Below are 19,208 nucleotides of genomic sequence, written 5' to 3'. Positions count from 1 at the left end.
ATTGCCGATTGTAATCGCGAGAGTGACTTCCACGATTATCTCGTGGCTTCAAACCCTACGATAAAAAGACTTCGTGATGTCAAGTACGAGATCATCTTATTTATGCTTGTAACGCGCTTTCGGCACTGAATGGCTTTCCGCGTTTTCGGACATCCTCGAAATTCGCGGTGAGTTTCTCTGTCGAATTAAGAGCTGGACACATACCGCAGTACGGTAATGGTACATGGTGTTGTATGGTGGTTTAGCGGTGGCGGCAACTGGAGGTTCGGCAATGCATGCTACGTCACCTACGAAGCCCGGTGAGTCTCATACGATCACTTACTCTCGTAATGTACCATGGAACTACTCTCAAGATTGCGTCGCAAAGTTGCAAAAAAAAAATGTGCCATTATCTTTCGAACGTGTTGGACAAAAAAAAAAAAAAAAATTCTAGGAGTCGTATACAAATTATTCTCTTTCTGTTTTAATAACGTTGAGTTTAATTTAAATTAAAGATAACAGTTAACGAATTGGTAATAACTTAACTGACTCCATGTTACGTCAGCATTGACTGTAAATTATCAATCGTGTATCGCTTTGATTAGAATTGTGATTTTTTTTTTATAAAGAACTGTGCAACGTAAATTCCACGCATTCGTAACGAAGAACTTGACTGCGCCGATGACGAGCCTATTTCTAATTAGAAACACATATAATCAATTGTCGCATTTACAAAATTTCCATTTGCTAGCCACTTTCGTAAAGTCGGCCGGACCTTAAGTCAACGTTGCACGGTTCCTCGATCATTCGACTTCTCTCATTCGGCTTCTCTGTTTCTCTCTTTTTGCCTGTCTCTGTCTATCTGTCTTCCCATCCCGCGCCGCTGCACACGCGACTATACCCCGTTGAACCCTTGGACGACCTCGTACGACCTCGAATGACAATGCAGCAGTTAGCCCGGCCGATCCGCCGATCAGCGCGGCGAACGCGGCGGCTTCGGTGCCGATCGCCACCTCTACCCCGGTTAACCTTGCCGCCGGTCCGCTGAGCCCACCCCCGTTGACCTTAGCCGCCGGTCAAGGTCCGCATCACGAGCATCCGCCCGGGACCACCCCTACGGTCAAGGTGACAAGTTATCCGGCCGTGCTGAAGGGTAGAAGCGCGGCCAGTCCGCCGAACCCGAACCTGGTACCGTCCGGCAAGATTCCACCGCCGGTGCCGCCGCGAGGCACGGGCGCCTCGAGGACCGGCAGGTCCTCCGAGGACCACCGGGCGGCCGGCACCTCCGCCTCGACGACGTCGTCGGTGACTTCCAGCCGAGGTGATGAAGCAGCCATAATCACGAGATACCGCTTGCATGACAGTTCGTGCGACCTGCACCACTCGCTCCTACCTGATCATTCCTCCATCTCTACTTCTATCACCACCGCTAAAGCTGTGGCCTCTACTATCACTGCCGCTACTTCTACTAAAGCTACCTCCGTGATTTCGAATGCGTTGCATGCCCGTACGTCGACACCCGATACCTATCGCGTCACGCATCGCGGCCCTTTTAATCGAGAAACCGGACAGCCTCGGCCGATGGACACGATACGAAATTGGTGCACTCAAGAACTCGACGAGGACGACGAAGAGTTTATTAGCGTGGAGAAGGTCGAGGGTACTTACTTCGTTAAGACTAGTCTCCATCCTCTTAGACCGGATAGAAGAATTTATCGATCCGATCGCTCGAAACATCCTGCTAAAATTACCGAAATCGATTGTCGTAAAGCTTCCAAGGTTGATAAAGAAAGAAGAAATGATACCAGAACAGATCATCTAGCCAAGTTTACGTACTTCTTGAATCCAAGCTCTCGGGCTGATCTAATGAATTACAAAATGTCGAGAAAAGATAAGAAACATTCGGAAACATATTACGAGATGGTAAAGAGAAAGCAAAAAAATTTAGAAATGTCTATTAAAACTATCACAACAATATCGAATCGTAGCAAATTAACAGAAGATGGGAGACCGAATCATATAAATACATTATATACGGAGGATAAACCTGCCGAAGAATGGACTAAGCAAAAGATTTTAAAACTTGCATCAATAAAAAAAGACAGCATTTTACTGCACAAAATTCGGGAAAAATCTAAGAGAAAAAAGCGACTTGCGCCCAAGCCATCAAAAAAACGAACATCTACGGAAGAAACGTTTAATGAAAAAATGACCGACGATGAGAAAATAAATACGAATGAAGAAAGAAAAAATTTATCTTTGAAAATAAATTCTTCGACAACTAAAAGTAGTACTTATCAAAGTGAGAGAAAAAATAATAAAAACGAACCAGATTTTACAAGTAAAAATAAATCGATATATTCTGGGGGAAATAATAATTGTTTTGATAAAAAGAAGAACGTGTCAAGGAATATAATTGATAAACGAGAAAATAATACAGCTGGATCTAAAGGAGTCTTTCCAAACAGTCACCATGCTGAAGTTGAGCACACGGAAGATAAGATAAATTGCAAACGAATTAGTAAACCTGATCGACAGACTAACGAGAGATTAAACAGATATAATCCTGCAAAGCCTGATTGTAGAAAGTACGATGGAAGTTCTTTTCCTCAAGAAGAATCTTCATTCAATAATATAAAAAAAAATAATCTAAAGGAATCTGTGAATCGAAATAAATCACAGACAGTAACTAAAAGAGAAGAATTCGTACCTACTAGTCCCGACGATATTCAAAATAGGAAGGAGAATGTTGGAAAAGCCTCCGTTTCCGAAAAAGTAAAGACTTTCGAAAATATTAAGACAAGTGGAATGGGTAGAAGAAAGAACTCTCATCGAGAAGACGTACATTTGGATAACTCGAGATACGTTAAACAAACGCTTACATCGTTCAATGAAATTCTATTAAATCGGAAGGAAAAAGACCTCACGTTGAAAGCAAAATTACTAGATATCGAGACTGAATACGAGAGACAAAGATTTAAATCGCTTTCCTGCGGCCACTGCAATGATTTATCGTATAATCCAAAGTTTGGAATGCTTAAACCAAATGTTTCTTTTTTACATACTTATCGAAAAACGCGATCGTTTACGTAAAAATATTTCCTGGGTGGTAATTTTATAGATTATTAAAAAAAAAAAAAAAAAAAAAGAAACTTAAAAGTTATCGTATATAAATACGGAAAAGAAGACAACATAAATTTATATTATAATTCATATCAATAAAAATCTTGATATCTTCGATAACTGACAATAATTGCGTGTACGATAACATATCAGGTCTTTTTCCAATCTTATAAAAAATAAGCCGCAAACTCCAGCCTTTTAAGGAAGAAGTTTTCATGAATCTCCACCGATTGCTTATTACGTAAAATATTCCTTCTACGATTGCTGCATGACATCACGCGTTCTTTACAATTATTATTTCCCGCACATTATCATCCAATTTCATATCTTAGATTGTATGATGACAATATTTTCGATAATCGTTAAAATTATCGAAAATGACCTGCTACGTCTGTTGTTAAATGTTCAGGCTGTTAAATAATAGACCGGAATTATAATCTGTATCGAACTAATCTTTTCCTGATGTCTTTTCCACATCTGCGACGTTTCAATGTCAGTTGATTTTAAGACGTGTCGACGAGGTATCGTTTATACATAAACAAAAATCATTCTCGAGTTCTCCTTGCTTACTGTATTAAACTTATCGTTATGTGCGATCGATGTCCTTTTTAGTTTAAGTAACGTTCGAGTTTTATTAAAAAAAAATTGCATGCATAGAATTCATTGCCACCAACGAGTAAATAAACGCAACGTGTATTACAGGGAATAAAATTCTAATATCGTGTTAATATCTCGTGAACAATATCTTTTTCACTAATCTACTCAGTATTTAGTCGTTTAATTAATTGCGTTTATTTACCTACTTATCGTATTATACATATGTACTATGTTAATTATACATATTGAGTTATTCTAAAATTTTGTTGATAAGTAGTGAGTTATCTCGCAATATGTATAAGAGGATGGTTATATATTAATGACGTAGCAATCGCCTCGAACTCAGTATCTATTGTAAAATCTATCGTGCTCATTTTTAATTAAAAATATATTTACTTGCTATTGCACTTCTTTACGTAGAATAATATAAATGAATAATACCTGTTCGAAGTTGCTTCTAATATTTGCTTTTGGAAAAGATGCTTAATTCACATTTCCAATATTTTTAAGAATACATAACGTATAATATAGATTTGATAATGTCTGATTTCTGCCAAAATATTGCATTGTTAAAAATATTGGAAATGTATACTCTGCACATATATATATGTATATATATATTTCTTTTTCTCACAGCTATAACACAATTGAGCTTGGAAACTTTACATCTTTTCTCTTATAAATAGTTATTTATTCTAGCTTTATCAGCTATGTACATGTAGGCAGGTAGAGAAAATAGTTTATTACAGAACTCATGCAATTGAAATATATTTTAAATATTAAAAAGTAAATTAAGATTAATTTAGCGCGTTTGTCGAATTAATTTTTGAATTTACATAAATGTATAAAGCCAACAAAGTCATTACTTCAACTTTTCTTTCTTTTACAAATTATGCATATGTATATACTTTAAAATATTATCGCTATTTAAAAGATAGACCTTAATTTTTTGTAAACATATGTAATTATTAGTGCAAACATCCCCTTATCTTATTTATCTTACCGTTTATTTTACCCCTCGTGTGGTATTAATTTGGGCTAATTGTAGTGCGCTTTTTGTAGGTGGCACCCTTCCTTCTACCTGCTCCACCCCGCCCCCGCCCTTTGACGATGCAGTCCGCTCGAATGATCAAACCCTGGCTTCCGGTGGTCACCTTCAGCAAAGCGGCGCGACCACCATCCTCGCGAGCAGTCTATCTTCTGCTCATTCCAAACAAAATAAGGTTGTTCATCATCATGTTACGCTCACCAAGACGTATCACGACACTGTAAGGTGAGTACATTTTTTTTTATTACTCGTTAATCCACGTTGACTACTGTCGTTAACAATTTTTAAATATGTCAATCTTCAATCAGTAACAGAACCAACAGAAGATTATTATCTATTCTTTGGTACATTTACCTGGACGCGAGAGCAAATAATTAATGAACATGACACGTAAAAGTAATTACGAATTTAATTTGTTAATGAGACATATAATTTAAAGGAAAGAAAAAAAAAGGGAACGTTACTGATTGACTATCAGATATGCAATCAATAAAACACGTACACAGATACGTTTATACACCGCTTAAACTTTTTTTCTTATATTACTTATAATTAGCCTGAAATATATTTCACGCTTATCTTCGCACTTTGCACGCATCTAAACGAAAACATTTTTTTCTTTGCTTTATCACGGCAACCTCAGGAAAAGGAGAATGTTAGTATTTGATTTTAATTTAATCACACATGGTTACTCATTACCATCGGCCTGTCGGCGTTAAACATCACGAACGAATTTATTCTCAGCATATCGGACGTGCATTTGGAGAGTAGCGGTAGCGGCAGCGGCAGCGGCGGCAGGGAAACCAAGTCGTCGTTGAGCGTCGAAAGCGGCGGAAGCAGCAGCCGAGGTGGCGGCGGTCTCACCTGGACCCCACCGGCCGGAAGTGCCGAGGGCTCGACCCCCACGTGGACCGAAGGCACGCCATCCTTCACCGAGAGCTCCAGCAGCGGCGACATAGGTAAGTTACTCTACGCGCTCAACATCTACTACGGCTCCTGAAGAACACTGCCACGAGGACTTCTCGGCTTCTTCTGCTGATACCTTCTCTCACCGCTGTCTCCTCCAACGAGGAAACACTCGTGCGAGAACAAACGTAGACGTCACATTGATTCTCACGATTCGTCCTTTAATTCAGATGCGCTAATGTAGATATAGATTTTTTTTAAATATTTTTTTTTTAGATTGTTGCCTTCTCGTGACAAGAATATATCTATATGCCACAAAACTTTTCCAAAATTTACACAACGCTGATTTTTTAATAAGTCTGAAAATTTTTTTTTTTAATGAGTTTCTTTTTTATTTTTGATCGATATGAATTGGACGATGCAACTGAATTGGTGTGTCGACAATCACATTAGCGACATTAGGTTTTGTATCTCGTTAATTGTTAATGTTGTAGAATTGTTGAACACTACAGTTGTATGTATTAAATATTCAGTTCATAAAAATCATTCATCCTTCTACAACATTTAATATTTTAAATAACATTCTTTAAATCTCATAGACATCTACATTAACTTTATTAACTTTTAAACCAAATATTACGATATAATTATTAAATGATTGCATGTTCCACTTCATGCGTTAGTTGTGACAAAATTAATTATATCAAAACGCGGAGTCGAATAGAAAAGACATCTATAATTAATTAATATTGTTCTTTTTAGCCCTGTTTAGTTAATTTAAATGCAGCTTTGTTAAAACGTCTGATCTTTATAAAAGAGATAATAAAGAAGAAGAAAAAAAAAAAAATATATGAAAACGCGAAACTTCACTCTTCATCGAATCCTGTCTACACATTGATTTAATTGTCTGTTTTTATCTGTATAAATTTTCTAATCGTCAAAAATTGTGCTTAAAACCACAGATAAGTTTCGATTTTTATCTATATTTTTCTATCTTTTCTACTTTTACATCTATTTCTAGCTCACGCAAGCAATAATGACACACGCTTCTTTTCATGCGTAGATATAATAATAATTTCCTGAATGCACATTTCATTGCCTCGCCCAAATATTACGAAAATCTTTCGAGAGCAAATTTAAAATTAAAACCACTTAAAGTTACTTATTCTACACATTTCGTCAAATTAAATTTCACATTGTGATTAATGTACCTATATACATCTGAAGGTTTTTTAATCTCTCACAGTTGCAACCACTTTCTTTCCGATTGTAGACCTAATTTGGAGATTGCACTATCGCTCGGGATACCACTTCCGTTAACGGTAAACTGCGAGGATCGAGGATATTTTTTTTGCACGATGACGATTAACGATAATTTTAGGTTGCCCGACGACGCCAATCAAGGGTAATCAACGTCAGGATGACGGTGGAAGGATTGCAGCCACTGTGGAAGAGGCCCTAGCGAGTCTCACGACTGAGATGGTAAGTTCTTAATTTATTTAATTGACTGATCGGATACAAGAAGTTACAACTGTAGCAATAGAGAATCATCGGTCACAGCGTAGAATTATAAAATTAAATTTTAAAATATAAAATTTCAAGTAACATTCCTTTTACATTTCGGTAAAAATTTATTTCACTTGAAGTGTTTTATCGGCAATAGCACATGTTTTTTTTTTTTTTTTTTTTTATCTCGTTATCACAGTATTATGACCGTCTATTGCTGCCGTTGTATATTTCCATGAATTCTTGTGCGAGATGGTAAGTTTGCTAAATCAACCAGTGGTCGATTGATCGAATTATTTAACCGTGTTTTCCCTGAGTGACCGAGGATTACTGAAAACCGGCGAAGTACCACGTAAAAGCCTATCGAGCGGTAAATGCGTCGCCTTCAAGTCTCTTTAACACCCCCTCAAGTATTGCAGGGCTTTTCAGGATGAATCGAACTAATCGCGACCCGCATGGAGTGTCCCAAGTAGTCCTAAAGTAATTGCCAATTCCGAGAAAAAGGGAGAAGAGAACGAGCTACGAGCTGCTCTCCGCGCTTTTCGAGAACGGGTCGGTTCCGTTTTCATTAAATTCATTAAATTCATTAAATTCACTCTAAAACGAATGGTCACTTTGGCACGCTCCATGCGAGAAAATCAGACTGTTTGAACGCTTTGTCTATTTTCCCGAATCAGGAGATACTGCAGCGCGAGTGAATGCACGACTCTCGCCCTTCTCCAATAATCTCCGTCACCTCGTGCGCAACGTGCTCTCTGTGGGTGATCTCCATCGCCGCAGCGACAAATCTACGAGAAAGTGAAAGATAGGGAGAGAAAAAGAGAGAGAGAGAAAGGGAGAAAGAACGAGAGAATGCGTGTGTGAATGCGAGGTTGATAATTACGGGTAGCGAAGTACGGTTTAACCCTTGACTGGTCGGGTTAGAGCAGGTTGCTAACCGCGCCCGGTGTAAAACAAAGCTTTTTAACAATCGTATTTAATTTTCGCTGGTATCGGTGTTGGTATTTGGATTTCTCATCGCGGGATAAGAAATACTTCCTTTGCCAGAGATATCTGATCTTTCATTTTCCTTGCGTGTTCTCCTTTTCTTTGTCGTGTCTTTGTCCGTATCTACCGAGCCCGTTTAATTCCCACATCTTGAATTATCGCTTGTCAGTCTTAAAAGCTACTTGATCGCAAGACTACTTAAGGGTTAACATTGAAGGGTGATATGAATTTCATCGAGGATCGAGGCGAACACATTGATCTGCGTCTGGGTTGAGGATCGTGAAGATTGTCTATCATTCCATTCTGACACCGCGTTCATGTTTCATTCACTATGAAACGTTTCGCTAAGAAACAGTTGGTACTTAACGCGAATTCCATTAACGTGTGTTCGGTAGAGACATTCGTCTCGATCCGCGACTTTTAGCATTAATCCGTTATCGGCATGTATATCTGTATACACAAACGTATGGGCGATTATCTCGAGTGTGCTTCCCCTTTATGATAAGGGAACACTTTCGATATCCTTATATGGGCATCCTTAAATCTTTCTGGGTATAGGAGAGTCAATATCATTATAATTATGTATTTAACAAGAACGTGATACTCGTCGGCCTACAGTACTCGATAAAAGCTTTTGACATTGTTCCAAATCCAATAAATTCGCGAAGTAATCAAAATGCCATTGTTTAATTAAAAAAAAAAAAAAAAACGATTAAAAGTAAACGTTTGTAATTTTTTTAACGACGACGCGTCAGCCTGTTTAATTTCACTATCAATTAATGTCTATTTTAATTCGTTCTCTTATTAAACAACACTTTTAATTCTTCTAGTGGGACGCGAAAGGCAAATTTCTTTTCTCTAAAGACATAAACATCTTTTTATAATGCCTCAATCTGATTTTTAAACGCGGAAATTAAAAGGGACCCACGAAAATAGTTAAATAGAAACGCGTATCTAAATATGTCGAAAGAGAATTTTAAGAAATCGTTGCAAAAATTATCTCAAGGGTTGCGCAGCGAGCTGATTATACGTTTTTAAGGGGTGAAGACTTATCAGAATGGCATTTCGTTTACTTCCGAACGTTCTCACTGTTCATATATAACTCTTTCCTAATCGAGTCACCGCCGTCGATCAACTAATTGTAGGTTTCATTAACTTACGAGGGATAATAGTCGCCGACTTGTAATTGACGCATGGCGAACGGGGAGCTTTGTAAATAAAATGTGCTTGCGCACAGTTGCGCTAGCAGAAGGTCCGCGCGATTTCTTTTTTTTTCCTTTTTTTTTTAATTAATGCGAGATATCTAGTTAGTGTTATGTATCTATATGTGTCTCACGTTCTGTCTGTCTTTGTATGTATCTATACATACATATACGTACACATGCAATAAATTGTGTGTACCGTGTATACATATTATAAATACAACGTGCTTGTCTATACCTCGCGGAGGTAACATATATCGAGTTGTTCTCTTCCGAATTTTGATGAACATCGGATCGCGCTAAAACCAGCTGGGAAAGAAACACATTTGATTAAATAAACTTCACCACGGGCATGACATATTCTTGCAATACACTCGCGAGTATTTTGATCGTACCGATTCCAACATATCAGAGCTTTGATTCGAACGAAAGAACATATTTTAATTATGCGTCATTCTGTCTCTATTTTTCGAATATTAAATTACTGTATCAATTCTTTTTTATTTTTTTTATTATTCTGTATTTTATTTTACAAAAGAAAAATGCTTAATAATAATAGATGCAAGTGAATGCAATAAAGATAGACTTAGTAAAAAAATTTTTAATTTTTCACGACGTATTCGACGTTCATCAGAATCGGGATATACGAAAAAATGTTGCCTCTTGCCGGTGCTGTATTATATACATACAATAATATGACGATGCGATCTATGGTGAGGGAAAAAAAAAAAAAAAAAAAAAAAAAGAGGACTTATAGTGCCGTGTACGTACACTGAGGGATAGATATAGCGTTTGTCGGGGCGAGGACGGTTTAGTGCACACTAAGAGGTAGATTCTGGTATTTGTCGCGGCGACGGCAAATGTCATATCTGCCTCTCAGTGTACAATACCCTGTAGTAACAGAGCATTCAAATATGTAATCGCGTTGCTATAATAGTACGTGAGATTTATCGCGAACGTTTTGAAACGCCAGAATGTTGTTCAATTATACGTATTATTATTATAAAACGCTTCTGAACATGTCGGTGTAACATTTATGATTGGCGGTAAAATCTCGCCGCATCTCGGTAACGGATCTTTAAAGTATCAAGCCATCTCGAGACATCTTTCTATTAACGTACGTTTTATTTTACATCGGCGCATGACGTGTTTTCCGCGTGTTATCAATTGAGAAAAGGTATTTAAACCAGATTTTTTTTTTCTGCCTTCGAAAGACTTCGGGACGCGTCCCGAAAGTGAGAAAACTTTATTTGCGGTTCTTAGCAGAACGTGTACAACGATGAATGAGAGTATTAGTGTTGCAAATGATATTTTTATGGTCTAGATCGACTTGTACCTTATCGAGCGAAATCGTCGAGAATCCACGTGGAGTTATTAACGTTTTACCGTGGATGCAGATTTTACTGCCGAGATAGCTTCATGACAGTAGCTTTGTTAACTCAGTACCTCTTCGTGGGTATTGCTGATAATTGTTAGGATATTCCCGATCCCGCGTAAACGTATACCACTAACAGCGTTAGCAATTTCGAAAGTGTGATATTTTTTTAAACATATCCCCCCGAGAATTAAATATTGGAATCCCCGGATTGACGTTGGCGCAAAATGGACTTTTATTAAATCGCGCGGAAAATTCAGGGAGGACGAAAAATCACCTCGTATCAAAGTTTTGCGTGCACGAATAAGATTGTTGTGTTGCTTGTACAAACATATTGAGGATTGTCCTAACATTAATGCGTGTCTATTCCTTCTCTTTTACGGAAAAAAAAATTCCCAGGGAGAATTGTTTTTTGCTTTAACATTTTTATGTGATTTTCAGCGATTGTTGTGCTCGAGTATATCACATGTTTGTGTACGTTCCTTCTTGATTAATATAATAAATCTTTACCGCTTTTAAAGCGCCCTAAGTTGGACGCAGATGTTTCTCTGTGTGCTTCGTGTGTGCTTAAAAAATTAACATTAATGCCCCTTATGGAATAACATCTGTAACACTTTTTGATTATCGTTTGAAGATCAATGTGCTTCGTTCAGTTACAGGTCTAGTAGTCAAATGATAGGTTTCTATTGTTATTACGGAATTATCCACGTCTAAATCTACTGCGCTTTTGAAAGAGAATTTTTTAGAGAATTAAAAAAATCATGTGCACGTAGACGGACAAAAGTGATACAACGTATCTTTCTATGTTCAAATCATTCAGAGACGAACCAGCCAAGGCGGGCAGCATCAATTGGAGCAAAGCACAACCTTTTCGTTATATCGTCATATCAGGACGAGCTTGAAGCGCAGTAGCTCGAACCACGTCGCGATTATGAGGAACGTACAAAAAGCGTTAAACATACGTCGAGCACCATGACGCACGCAGAGTTCATCAGAATTTAAATTATTTCTTTGCAACTATTTTTATAAGATATTAAATCCATACAATCAGACGATTAACTTAAAGTCCAGATTAGAAATACAGTTGGATTATGCCAAATAACATGACGTTGAAAAGTTCATAAAATCTGATGACTTAATTAACAAAATAACCGGATATTAAAAAATTGCAGCTAACGTACACGCATGTATAATTTGCATAATCCTGAGTAATACGTAATTGTTCGCGTTGTACTTATATTTACTTTGTCGGTGAAGGAATGATAATCTGTCGCTGAAAATCGAAATCAAATGCAAAACTTTATGTTGCAAACGTGCATGACTTTTTAACCATGCAAATGTGCCAAGAGTTTAAACGAATGGCAAACTATTCGGTGTAGACACATGTCTATTCGTGATCTATTAATTTACGCATCTCTTCCGTCTCTGCATTTCTTTGCTATCTTGTATTTTTTCAATGTAAAACTTTTTTTTTCCTTTTTTGATATTCTTTTAGCATTTGATTTTATCTACCAACAAAAAATTGCAGTTTGTTTGACATTTAATTAGCAATTTTTAAACTGATAAAATTTGATCACGCACAAAGTACTACCATCTTCCTAAATATTTTTTTTTTATAATACAGCTCTATATTATTCTGTAATATAATAATAGCTTATTATGTCTGGGTTTCTAATGTCTGCAAATTGGTATATAAATTGTATTTTCTTATGGTCTCTTGTATATTTTTTGCTACTTTTTTATTATTTGCCCCGGGATACTACTTCGAATAATACGAATAATAATTCGTTTAATATTCAGATGAAGTTATGTACACAGCATGTATTATATTTCGAGAACTTGGGATTGAAAGTTGGCTTGAGAAATCACGGCGCGTACGGCAATCGATAGCGATGGACTAGCTGTACTGACTTTAAAGCTTGACACTTCATGCATTAGATTTAAACAATTCGATGCTTTTTCCTCTTAATTGTTAAATAATCTTCGACGTCAATGTTATTATTAGAAAGAGTGTATTGTCGACCGAATTCACGATGCCTAGTCCATTTCTATCTGTGCCCGAAACTACTATTTAATAATAATAAATTAATTTCAGTAACAAAGCGATCGTTCAATTGTGTTATAAATTGTCACTTGGTCAAAATGTTCGGCAATATATAAGTATACGTATATTATTATTGATATTATTTAAATAAAGTAATTATTATTCTTATGATTACTGTGCTGTTATCGTCGTCGAATAACTTACAATATATCGGCCCTTCGCACATCGTTATATTCTTTACTGATATTATCGTTTCTCTTTGCTAAGAAACCGCATGTTTTAAATCACTGAAAAAAAAAAAAAAAGTAATATTGCATTATCAGAAAAATAACTTATTCTGCTGATTACGCAGAAGCCTAAACTGTTGAAACATTTTATCGTTATAAAATATTAAATCGATCGTCTTAACAGAATTTTTATCTGTAGTATTTTTATGATCCTCCCACGGTCCATGTTTTATTTTTATTTTATTTTATCGAAAGTTTCTTATTCTGGTTTCTTTATTTGCTCCCTTTCAGACTCATCTGTAGACAAGCGAACATGGAGATAATTGTTTAAAAAAAAAGCGCAAAAAAAGAGCGAGACAGAAATGATTACGGAACATGACTGGCCTGACGGGCAGTTGGTGCATTTAGAAATCTCTGGAATTAATGTGAAACAGGCATTAGAATTATTAATGTAAGTTCAAACGTAGCAATAAGTGAGTACTCGAAACTGTATGGGGTGTTACTGATGTATCCCTTTACATCGAGAGAAAAATTAGTGCAATTAGATTTCATTTAGAATTTGTACAAGACAATTAAAAAATGCAAACAAGTACAAAATTGAAATTTAAAAAAAAAAGAAAAACAGAACATATTTTTAAACTCAGGCAATGATGTCTTTGTAGATTTATTGCTCGAGAAGAAATATTTTCCTCTCGATGTCTTTTGTTATAACTAGTTCGCAAAACCCCGAGATCTTAATTTATTTGAAACTCAATTTTATATAGTCGTTTAATTGAATTATATCATAAATTAAGAATGTTAAATATAGATCTTAGATTTTTCAAAAATGGTCCAGAAGGTGTTCTGGAAATATATCACACATATTTTCATAATAACACATAAAATTTAAGACAAATTACATTTGTAACGATTATCTTGATATTTTCCGAGAGTTGGTCGACTTGGAAAAAGAAAAAAAAAAGAAAAAAACAAAATTGCAAACACGTTTTTCAAGTCGATCACCTCGTTCTGATTTCGGCAACGTGTACGCTACATTTAAGTTATTTATTATTATTTTTTTTTTCTACCATACGCTGCCTTACATATCTATTTAAGGAATTCTTATGTGGCTATCGAGTACACGCAACGAGCATCACTTCCGGAAGTCTATTTATGAAGACTGCTTTCACATTTCTATCGTCCTTAAAGTAGATCCTCTAACATAATCTCCTCTATCGAAAAATCTCTTTTTAGATCTTTTACACTTTTTCGAGTACAATTGTGCGCATAAACTGTCGAAATCAGCGGTGTTTTACTTACGCGAATTGTTTTATCAGGGCGCGGATCTTACGATTAATGAAGTTAATCTGTCATTCGATAGCGTGCGCGTTTAGATACAGCCAGACGTGATTAACACGTCTGGCGTCGGCGTGTTTTCCGGAAGTTATATCCGCGAAACGTGGGTGAACAGAGAGATCGTGAGTGCCGAGATAAATTGCGATGGAAGGTACTAGCGCTAACTACCAATTACCTCAATAGATCCTGGCATAGATTCTAATGCGAGACTTGCCTCAATTTGCTGCGAGTTAATTGTCATAACGTAGGGCCAAGTTTCCATTGCGTTTCTCTGCCAATGAAACTATCACGTCCGCCGCGATAATCGCGTTATCATTCCATATATTTAAACATGCTTTTTCGAAGGATAATTCGCATGAATCTGGGCACCTTCGACTTTTTTTAAAACGCCTAGAATTTATCTAATATTATAACAAGAGCATTCAAGGAATTAATTTGGAACACATTCCTCCTCGCACTCACAATCTCGCCCGTTCCCGATTTTCCAGTTCGGGTTTTCGCTCTTTTGCGTCATCGGAGGCGAATACGGTTCTTTCGAGTTTCTTGTACACGCAGTATTAAAAATAGACACATATTTGAGGAACAAGAAGCGACCGTGTAAATGTAACATAATTCAGGAAACAACGGCAGCAATAAGACTCCAAAAATAATTTGGAGATAGTTTGAAATATATTTCAATTATCTGACAAAAAAAAAATAGTATCGTTAAGGAAGCATAAGCATAATGATGCAATAATCGAGGAAAATGAACGAGAAACGATTATTGACTTCTCAATAACGCCATGCTGACGTTTCTATTATCTTCCCTCATCCCTAATTTATTATCAATTCGATTTGAAATCTTCTAATATACAATTTAGAAGGACAATCATAAAACGAGCAAATAAATTAATAATTCCACGAGATTATACTGTTACACATTATATTAATGTAATATAAATAAATAAATATATATATTTATTTATTAAAGTAATGCATAAATTATAAATTATATCGTGAAGCTTTCTTCACAAATAAAAATTGGAAAGTTGGTTCGAGACTTTAATGTTGTATGTTGCCTTAATTGTTCAATTAGCATGACACGCGAGTGTAAAATAAATGTAATATGTAGAAGTCAATAATTGTGCGCGTTATATAGCGAATTTATATAGTATAAAATATTAATGAAAAATTAGATAATATGGGGCGTCAAAGAGTCTCATTATAATTTCACGTATCACCACAATGATCGCGCGGCAACAATATTTGAAATGTAACCTGCGAATGTAATATATTTATGATATTATTGCGAGGACTCGGCGCGCTTGAAATTGCATTCAAGTATCGCTTTCGACGTTCGTTCTGTACATATTTGCAAGTGAATATTATTACAAATATGAAAAATATGTATCTATACATGTGTATGTATACATATAAAATAGCGCATTTATCTGAACGTAAAATAAATATATCACGCGGGATATTCGGCAACAAGCGTATTTTGTGAACAAGACGATTTTTTTTTCCTCGTCAAAAAATATGATAATCTTTCTTAACGAAAGAGTCGGTGTTTAATTTTTTTTTTTTTATTATAAACAAGTATAAAAAGTTCTACAACGATTTCGATTTCCGATATGACATATCATTCACAGTTCGTCACAAATATGCTTATTATCGAACACTCCATACACCGCACGCGATATCTTGCATTTCTCCTTTCTTTTCCTACTTTTTTTTTTCTTTGCGACATTATCGCGACGCCTCGATACCTCATTAGGCGGACATTATTTTAGTCCAGCCAATTGATGTACGATAATGAAGAATAAATTATTATTGCGTCCTATTTATTTATAATGAAGCTGATTTCAGCATATTTTCTGTTTGCCTACAAAGCAAAAAAAATCCCGATTCTTCCGTCATAAAATATCGCATTACAAATTAATGTAATTAAGATTAACACCTTTACAAGTTACTCCCGCAGAATTGCGGCATGAAAATAAATAATAGTGCAATTATAAATCCAAGTAATTAAATATTCCTTATAGAGCTGGCGATTTTCAAGTCGCCGTGGACTATGGATCATTATTGCTATTATCTCAATTAAAATAATTTTACGTACTAATATCGAAAAAGAGAGAAGTTGTCGGGAAAAATTGACAGAGCAAGGGCTAACGAGGTGATGACTCAACTTTACCCAATAAAGACTCGTGTCGGTGAGGCCGAATGAGGCCTCTATCTGGCTGCAACATATTCTGCACAAGTTATTTACGGTAAGTTATTTTGATATACGTATACGTTAATCTTTAACTAAATCTCGACGAGGCTGTTATTGTAAGAGACCATTTACTTGAGGTATTAATGAGTATATAACTGACAATGAGTGGCTTATCTTCGTTTGGGAACTTATTTCAGAATTACATTATTGTCCAGCGCTCACTCTTGGCGTCGAAGATTTTGAAAATCCGAAAGACCCGCTTGAAATTTTTTCGCGCGGATAATTAAACGATACACCTGGGAAGTTAACAATTAATTTTGTCCAAGAATAATTGTATCCGTTAAAATCAGTAATTATTACAATTCTAACGGGTAAGTGGTCTTTCTATCCCAAGCGAAACGGCGATCGCGTTTTTTCCTAATTTGTAACGCACCATAATCGCGTACTTTCTTAAGAAAGTAAACACGAGGCTAAACTGCCCGCGCTAGTTTCGCTTTGTAATCTCGTATCGCGATGTACAGTAAACGACAAGCTTCAAAAACGGTTCTGGAACTTCGCGAGCCATAACGAGAGAGGACGAAGAAATTGTTGTTTCAAACAAGGAGGCGGTAAATAGGCGAGGCAAATTCCTGATTAATGTAACTTTTTCGTACATTGCGCTTGTTTTAGAACAAAGTGTTCGCGGGATCGCTTAGATAATAAAAGAGATATTGCATGCCACCTACTTTAAGTGAAACACGCCGATAGATGCGAAAGTTTAAAAATAGTTTATATATTTAAAAGTAATGTGTCGATGCACCGTGTTTAGGTCGACGAGCGCGAGCAGGCGCCTGTACGTGTCGTATTTATCGATCTCTACCGTGATCGGTGTTTAAAAAGCGTATACTCGAGCACACTCGAACAAGTGCTTCGAGAGACCTGGCCATATATAAGTCAAGGCTGCCGGAGGACCCTTACCTACTTTTTCCTTATATGGTACTGAAACGGACCGATGACTGTAGCTGATGAGATGTTACGGCCGGTATTGCGCAAAGTGCGCGCGTAATGATTTTGCGCAGAAATTCGTGCAAATTTTAGCGGCTACTTGATTTATTGTCGCGCGATTTTTGTTACGCAATCCCGTTAATTATCAGGGAAACCTCGATCGTCTCGATAAGGCGACGCCTCGAGTGTTTAATGCTCGATCTCGAGAGGAACCGGACTGGCCGATTGAACCCTAGGTGGATCAAATTGTCGTAACTTGGAGATTATCTCGAGGAGAAGAAAAACTGAGAACGCCAGAGTCGACTCATAACGGATCGACCATGACACGAGTTGACTCAAGGAGACCGAGTAAGGTGGGCTCTACGTTGACCCCAATGCCAAAATTATCAGCGCGTTTAATTTCTAGCGCTTTTTTCTTTTTTTTTTTTTTTTCTTTTCAACAGTCGAGATCACTCTCTCTTACGTTATTATACCTTTACTTTAATTATAAATATATATCAAAATAGCTTCAAATGTCACCCGCGACCGTTACAATCTTTCTTAAATAAACCTCCGTCAAATTCAAAGAACAATTTCCTCCAAATGTATAGATATTTCAGGAATGTGACTTTGACTTTGCTCGAGTTTCGCGGACACAGGAGGCTGATCGACGTCCAGCTTCCTTTTTTTTTTCCTATTCTATGCCGTTTTCCACGTCTTTCCCGTCGTCAGTCGTCGAAATAGAGCGTTCAGCATACGCGCGCTCACGCACGTTTGTCGTTCGCATATCCGCGATCTAAAGATAATTCGCGGGCGGCGGCCGGTGTACGTTTTCACAGATCCCTCCGTAGAAGATCTGTACGGGAGGTACGCGCTGGTGGCACACGGCCGTGTGGTAGGGCGGCCTACGTTGGCTACGTCGTCCTCGACGATCTCGAAGAGCAACGCGAAAAGGTGGGAGCCACCGCGAAGCAAGAGCCTCGAGCGCCTTTCCGTCGCCCAGTCGTGACTTATCCCGCAGGTCGAACGCATCCCGGACGGACGAATACGAATGTGAGTACTTGCGCGTGAGTACCATGCGGTACTCTGTGCGATTAACCTGTATAAGGATCAAGGAGAATCTCGAGGGTGCCGAAGATTCGCGAAAACACTTGGACCGATTTCCGCGTTTTAGAAAAAAAAAAAAAAAAGAAAGTTTCTTCTGGATGGAATAAAAAAAAAGCGTGATGGTTTACGTTGTTAATAGTGGCAGGTGATACTTTCACAAGAACTCTTAATATTAACCGCGGCTAATAATTCAGTTTCTTATGCAAATGCTACTCAATTATTTATTTACGCACTCGCGTTTCCCACACACCCTCGTTCCAGCGAACTCCGGCGAACTTGGGTAAATACACTCATCAAGGACGAGTCGTGAGAGTCCTCGCGATTCCCTGATGAGAAGGCAACAATATAACTCGTCTTCATACGTACAGGGCACTACTATTCGCTGTGAGAAAGAATTCCACGTACGATGAGATTAATCGCCTGTGCAAAAATGTATGTGAGTTCTCAGCTTAACCGGGTTTCGGTTTCAGTGCACATGGGAGGAAAGGACTTTATTCGGTGCGGAGTGTACGACTGTTAACTATTTTCGAATCCCAGAATTTGTACATTTAATTGTTTTTTTTGTTAAAGTAGTAATTTTATAGCTAAACGACTCATCAAATAAGCGAGTTTCCA

General features: G+C 37.1%; 2 protein-coding genes across 20 annotated transcripts in view; both read left to right on the top strand.

Moving 5' to 3' along the window:
- Positions 1 to 16,151, top strand: part of Pip5k59b (Phosphatidylinositol 4-phosphate 5-kinase 59B) — a 29,566-nt gene extending 13,415 nt beyond the window's left edge. For 2 of the 11 annotated variants that reach the window (XM_070673978.1, XM_070673982.1), the window contains 6 exons: positions 246 to 299; positions 929 to 1,300; positions 4,762 to 4,972; positions 5,492 to 5,706; positions 7,035 to 7,135; positions 11,544 to 13,180. In XM_070673978.1, the coding sequence (XP_070530079.1) occupies positions 246 to 299; positions 929 to 1,300; positions 4,762 to 4,972; positions 5,492 to 5,706; positions 7,035 to 7,135; positions 11,544 to 11,699 (1,109 nt within the window). In that variant the 3' untranslated portion in view covers positions 11,700 to 13,180. Of the gene's footprint in view, positions 1 to 245; positions 300 to 928; positions 1,301 to 4,761; positions 4,973 to 5,491; positions 5,707 to 7,034; positions 7,136 to 7,836; positions 11,192 to 11,543; positions 13,181 to 13,285 lie in introns of those variants that run through there. The other 9 variants (XM_070673981.1, XM_070673984.1, XM_070673980.1 and 6 more) reach the window with 6 other exon arrangements.
- A 2,230-nt stretch (positions 16,152 to 18,381) lies between these two features.
- The window catches only part of Tm1 (tropomyosin 1), a 31,198-nt gene continuing 30,371 nt past the window's right edge, over positions 18,382 to 19,208 (top strand). For all 9 annotated transcript variants that reach the window (XM_070674007.1, XM_070674008.1, XM_070674015.1 and 6 more), the window contains exon 1: positions 18,382 to 18,539. The gene's annotated coding sequence lies outside the window, so the exon portion shown is untranslated. The remainder of the gene's footprint in view (positions 18,540 to 19,208) is intronic.

Source organism: Cardiocondyla obscurior, linkage group LG02 (genome assembly GCF_019399895.1).
Source record: "Cardiocondyla obscurior isolate alpha-2009 linkage group LG02, Cobs3.1, whole genome shotgun sequence".
NCBI classification, from domain to species: domain Eukaryota; kingdom Metazoa; phylum Arthropoda; class Insecta; order Hymenoptera; family Formicidae; genus Cardiocondyla; species Cardiocondyla obscurior.
The sequence above is the reverse complement of the archived record's forward strand: the minus strand, read 5'-3'. Positions and strand labels throughout refer to the sequence as shown.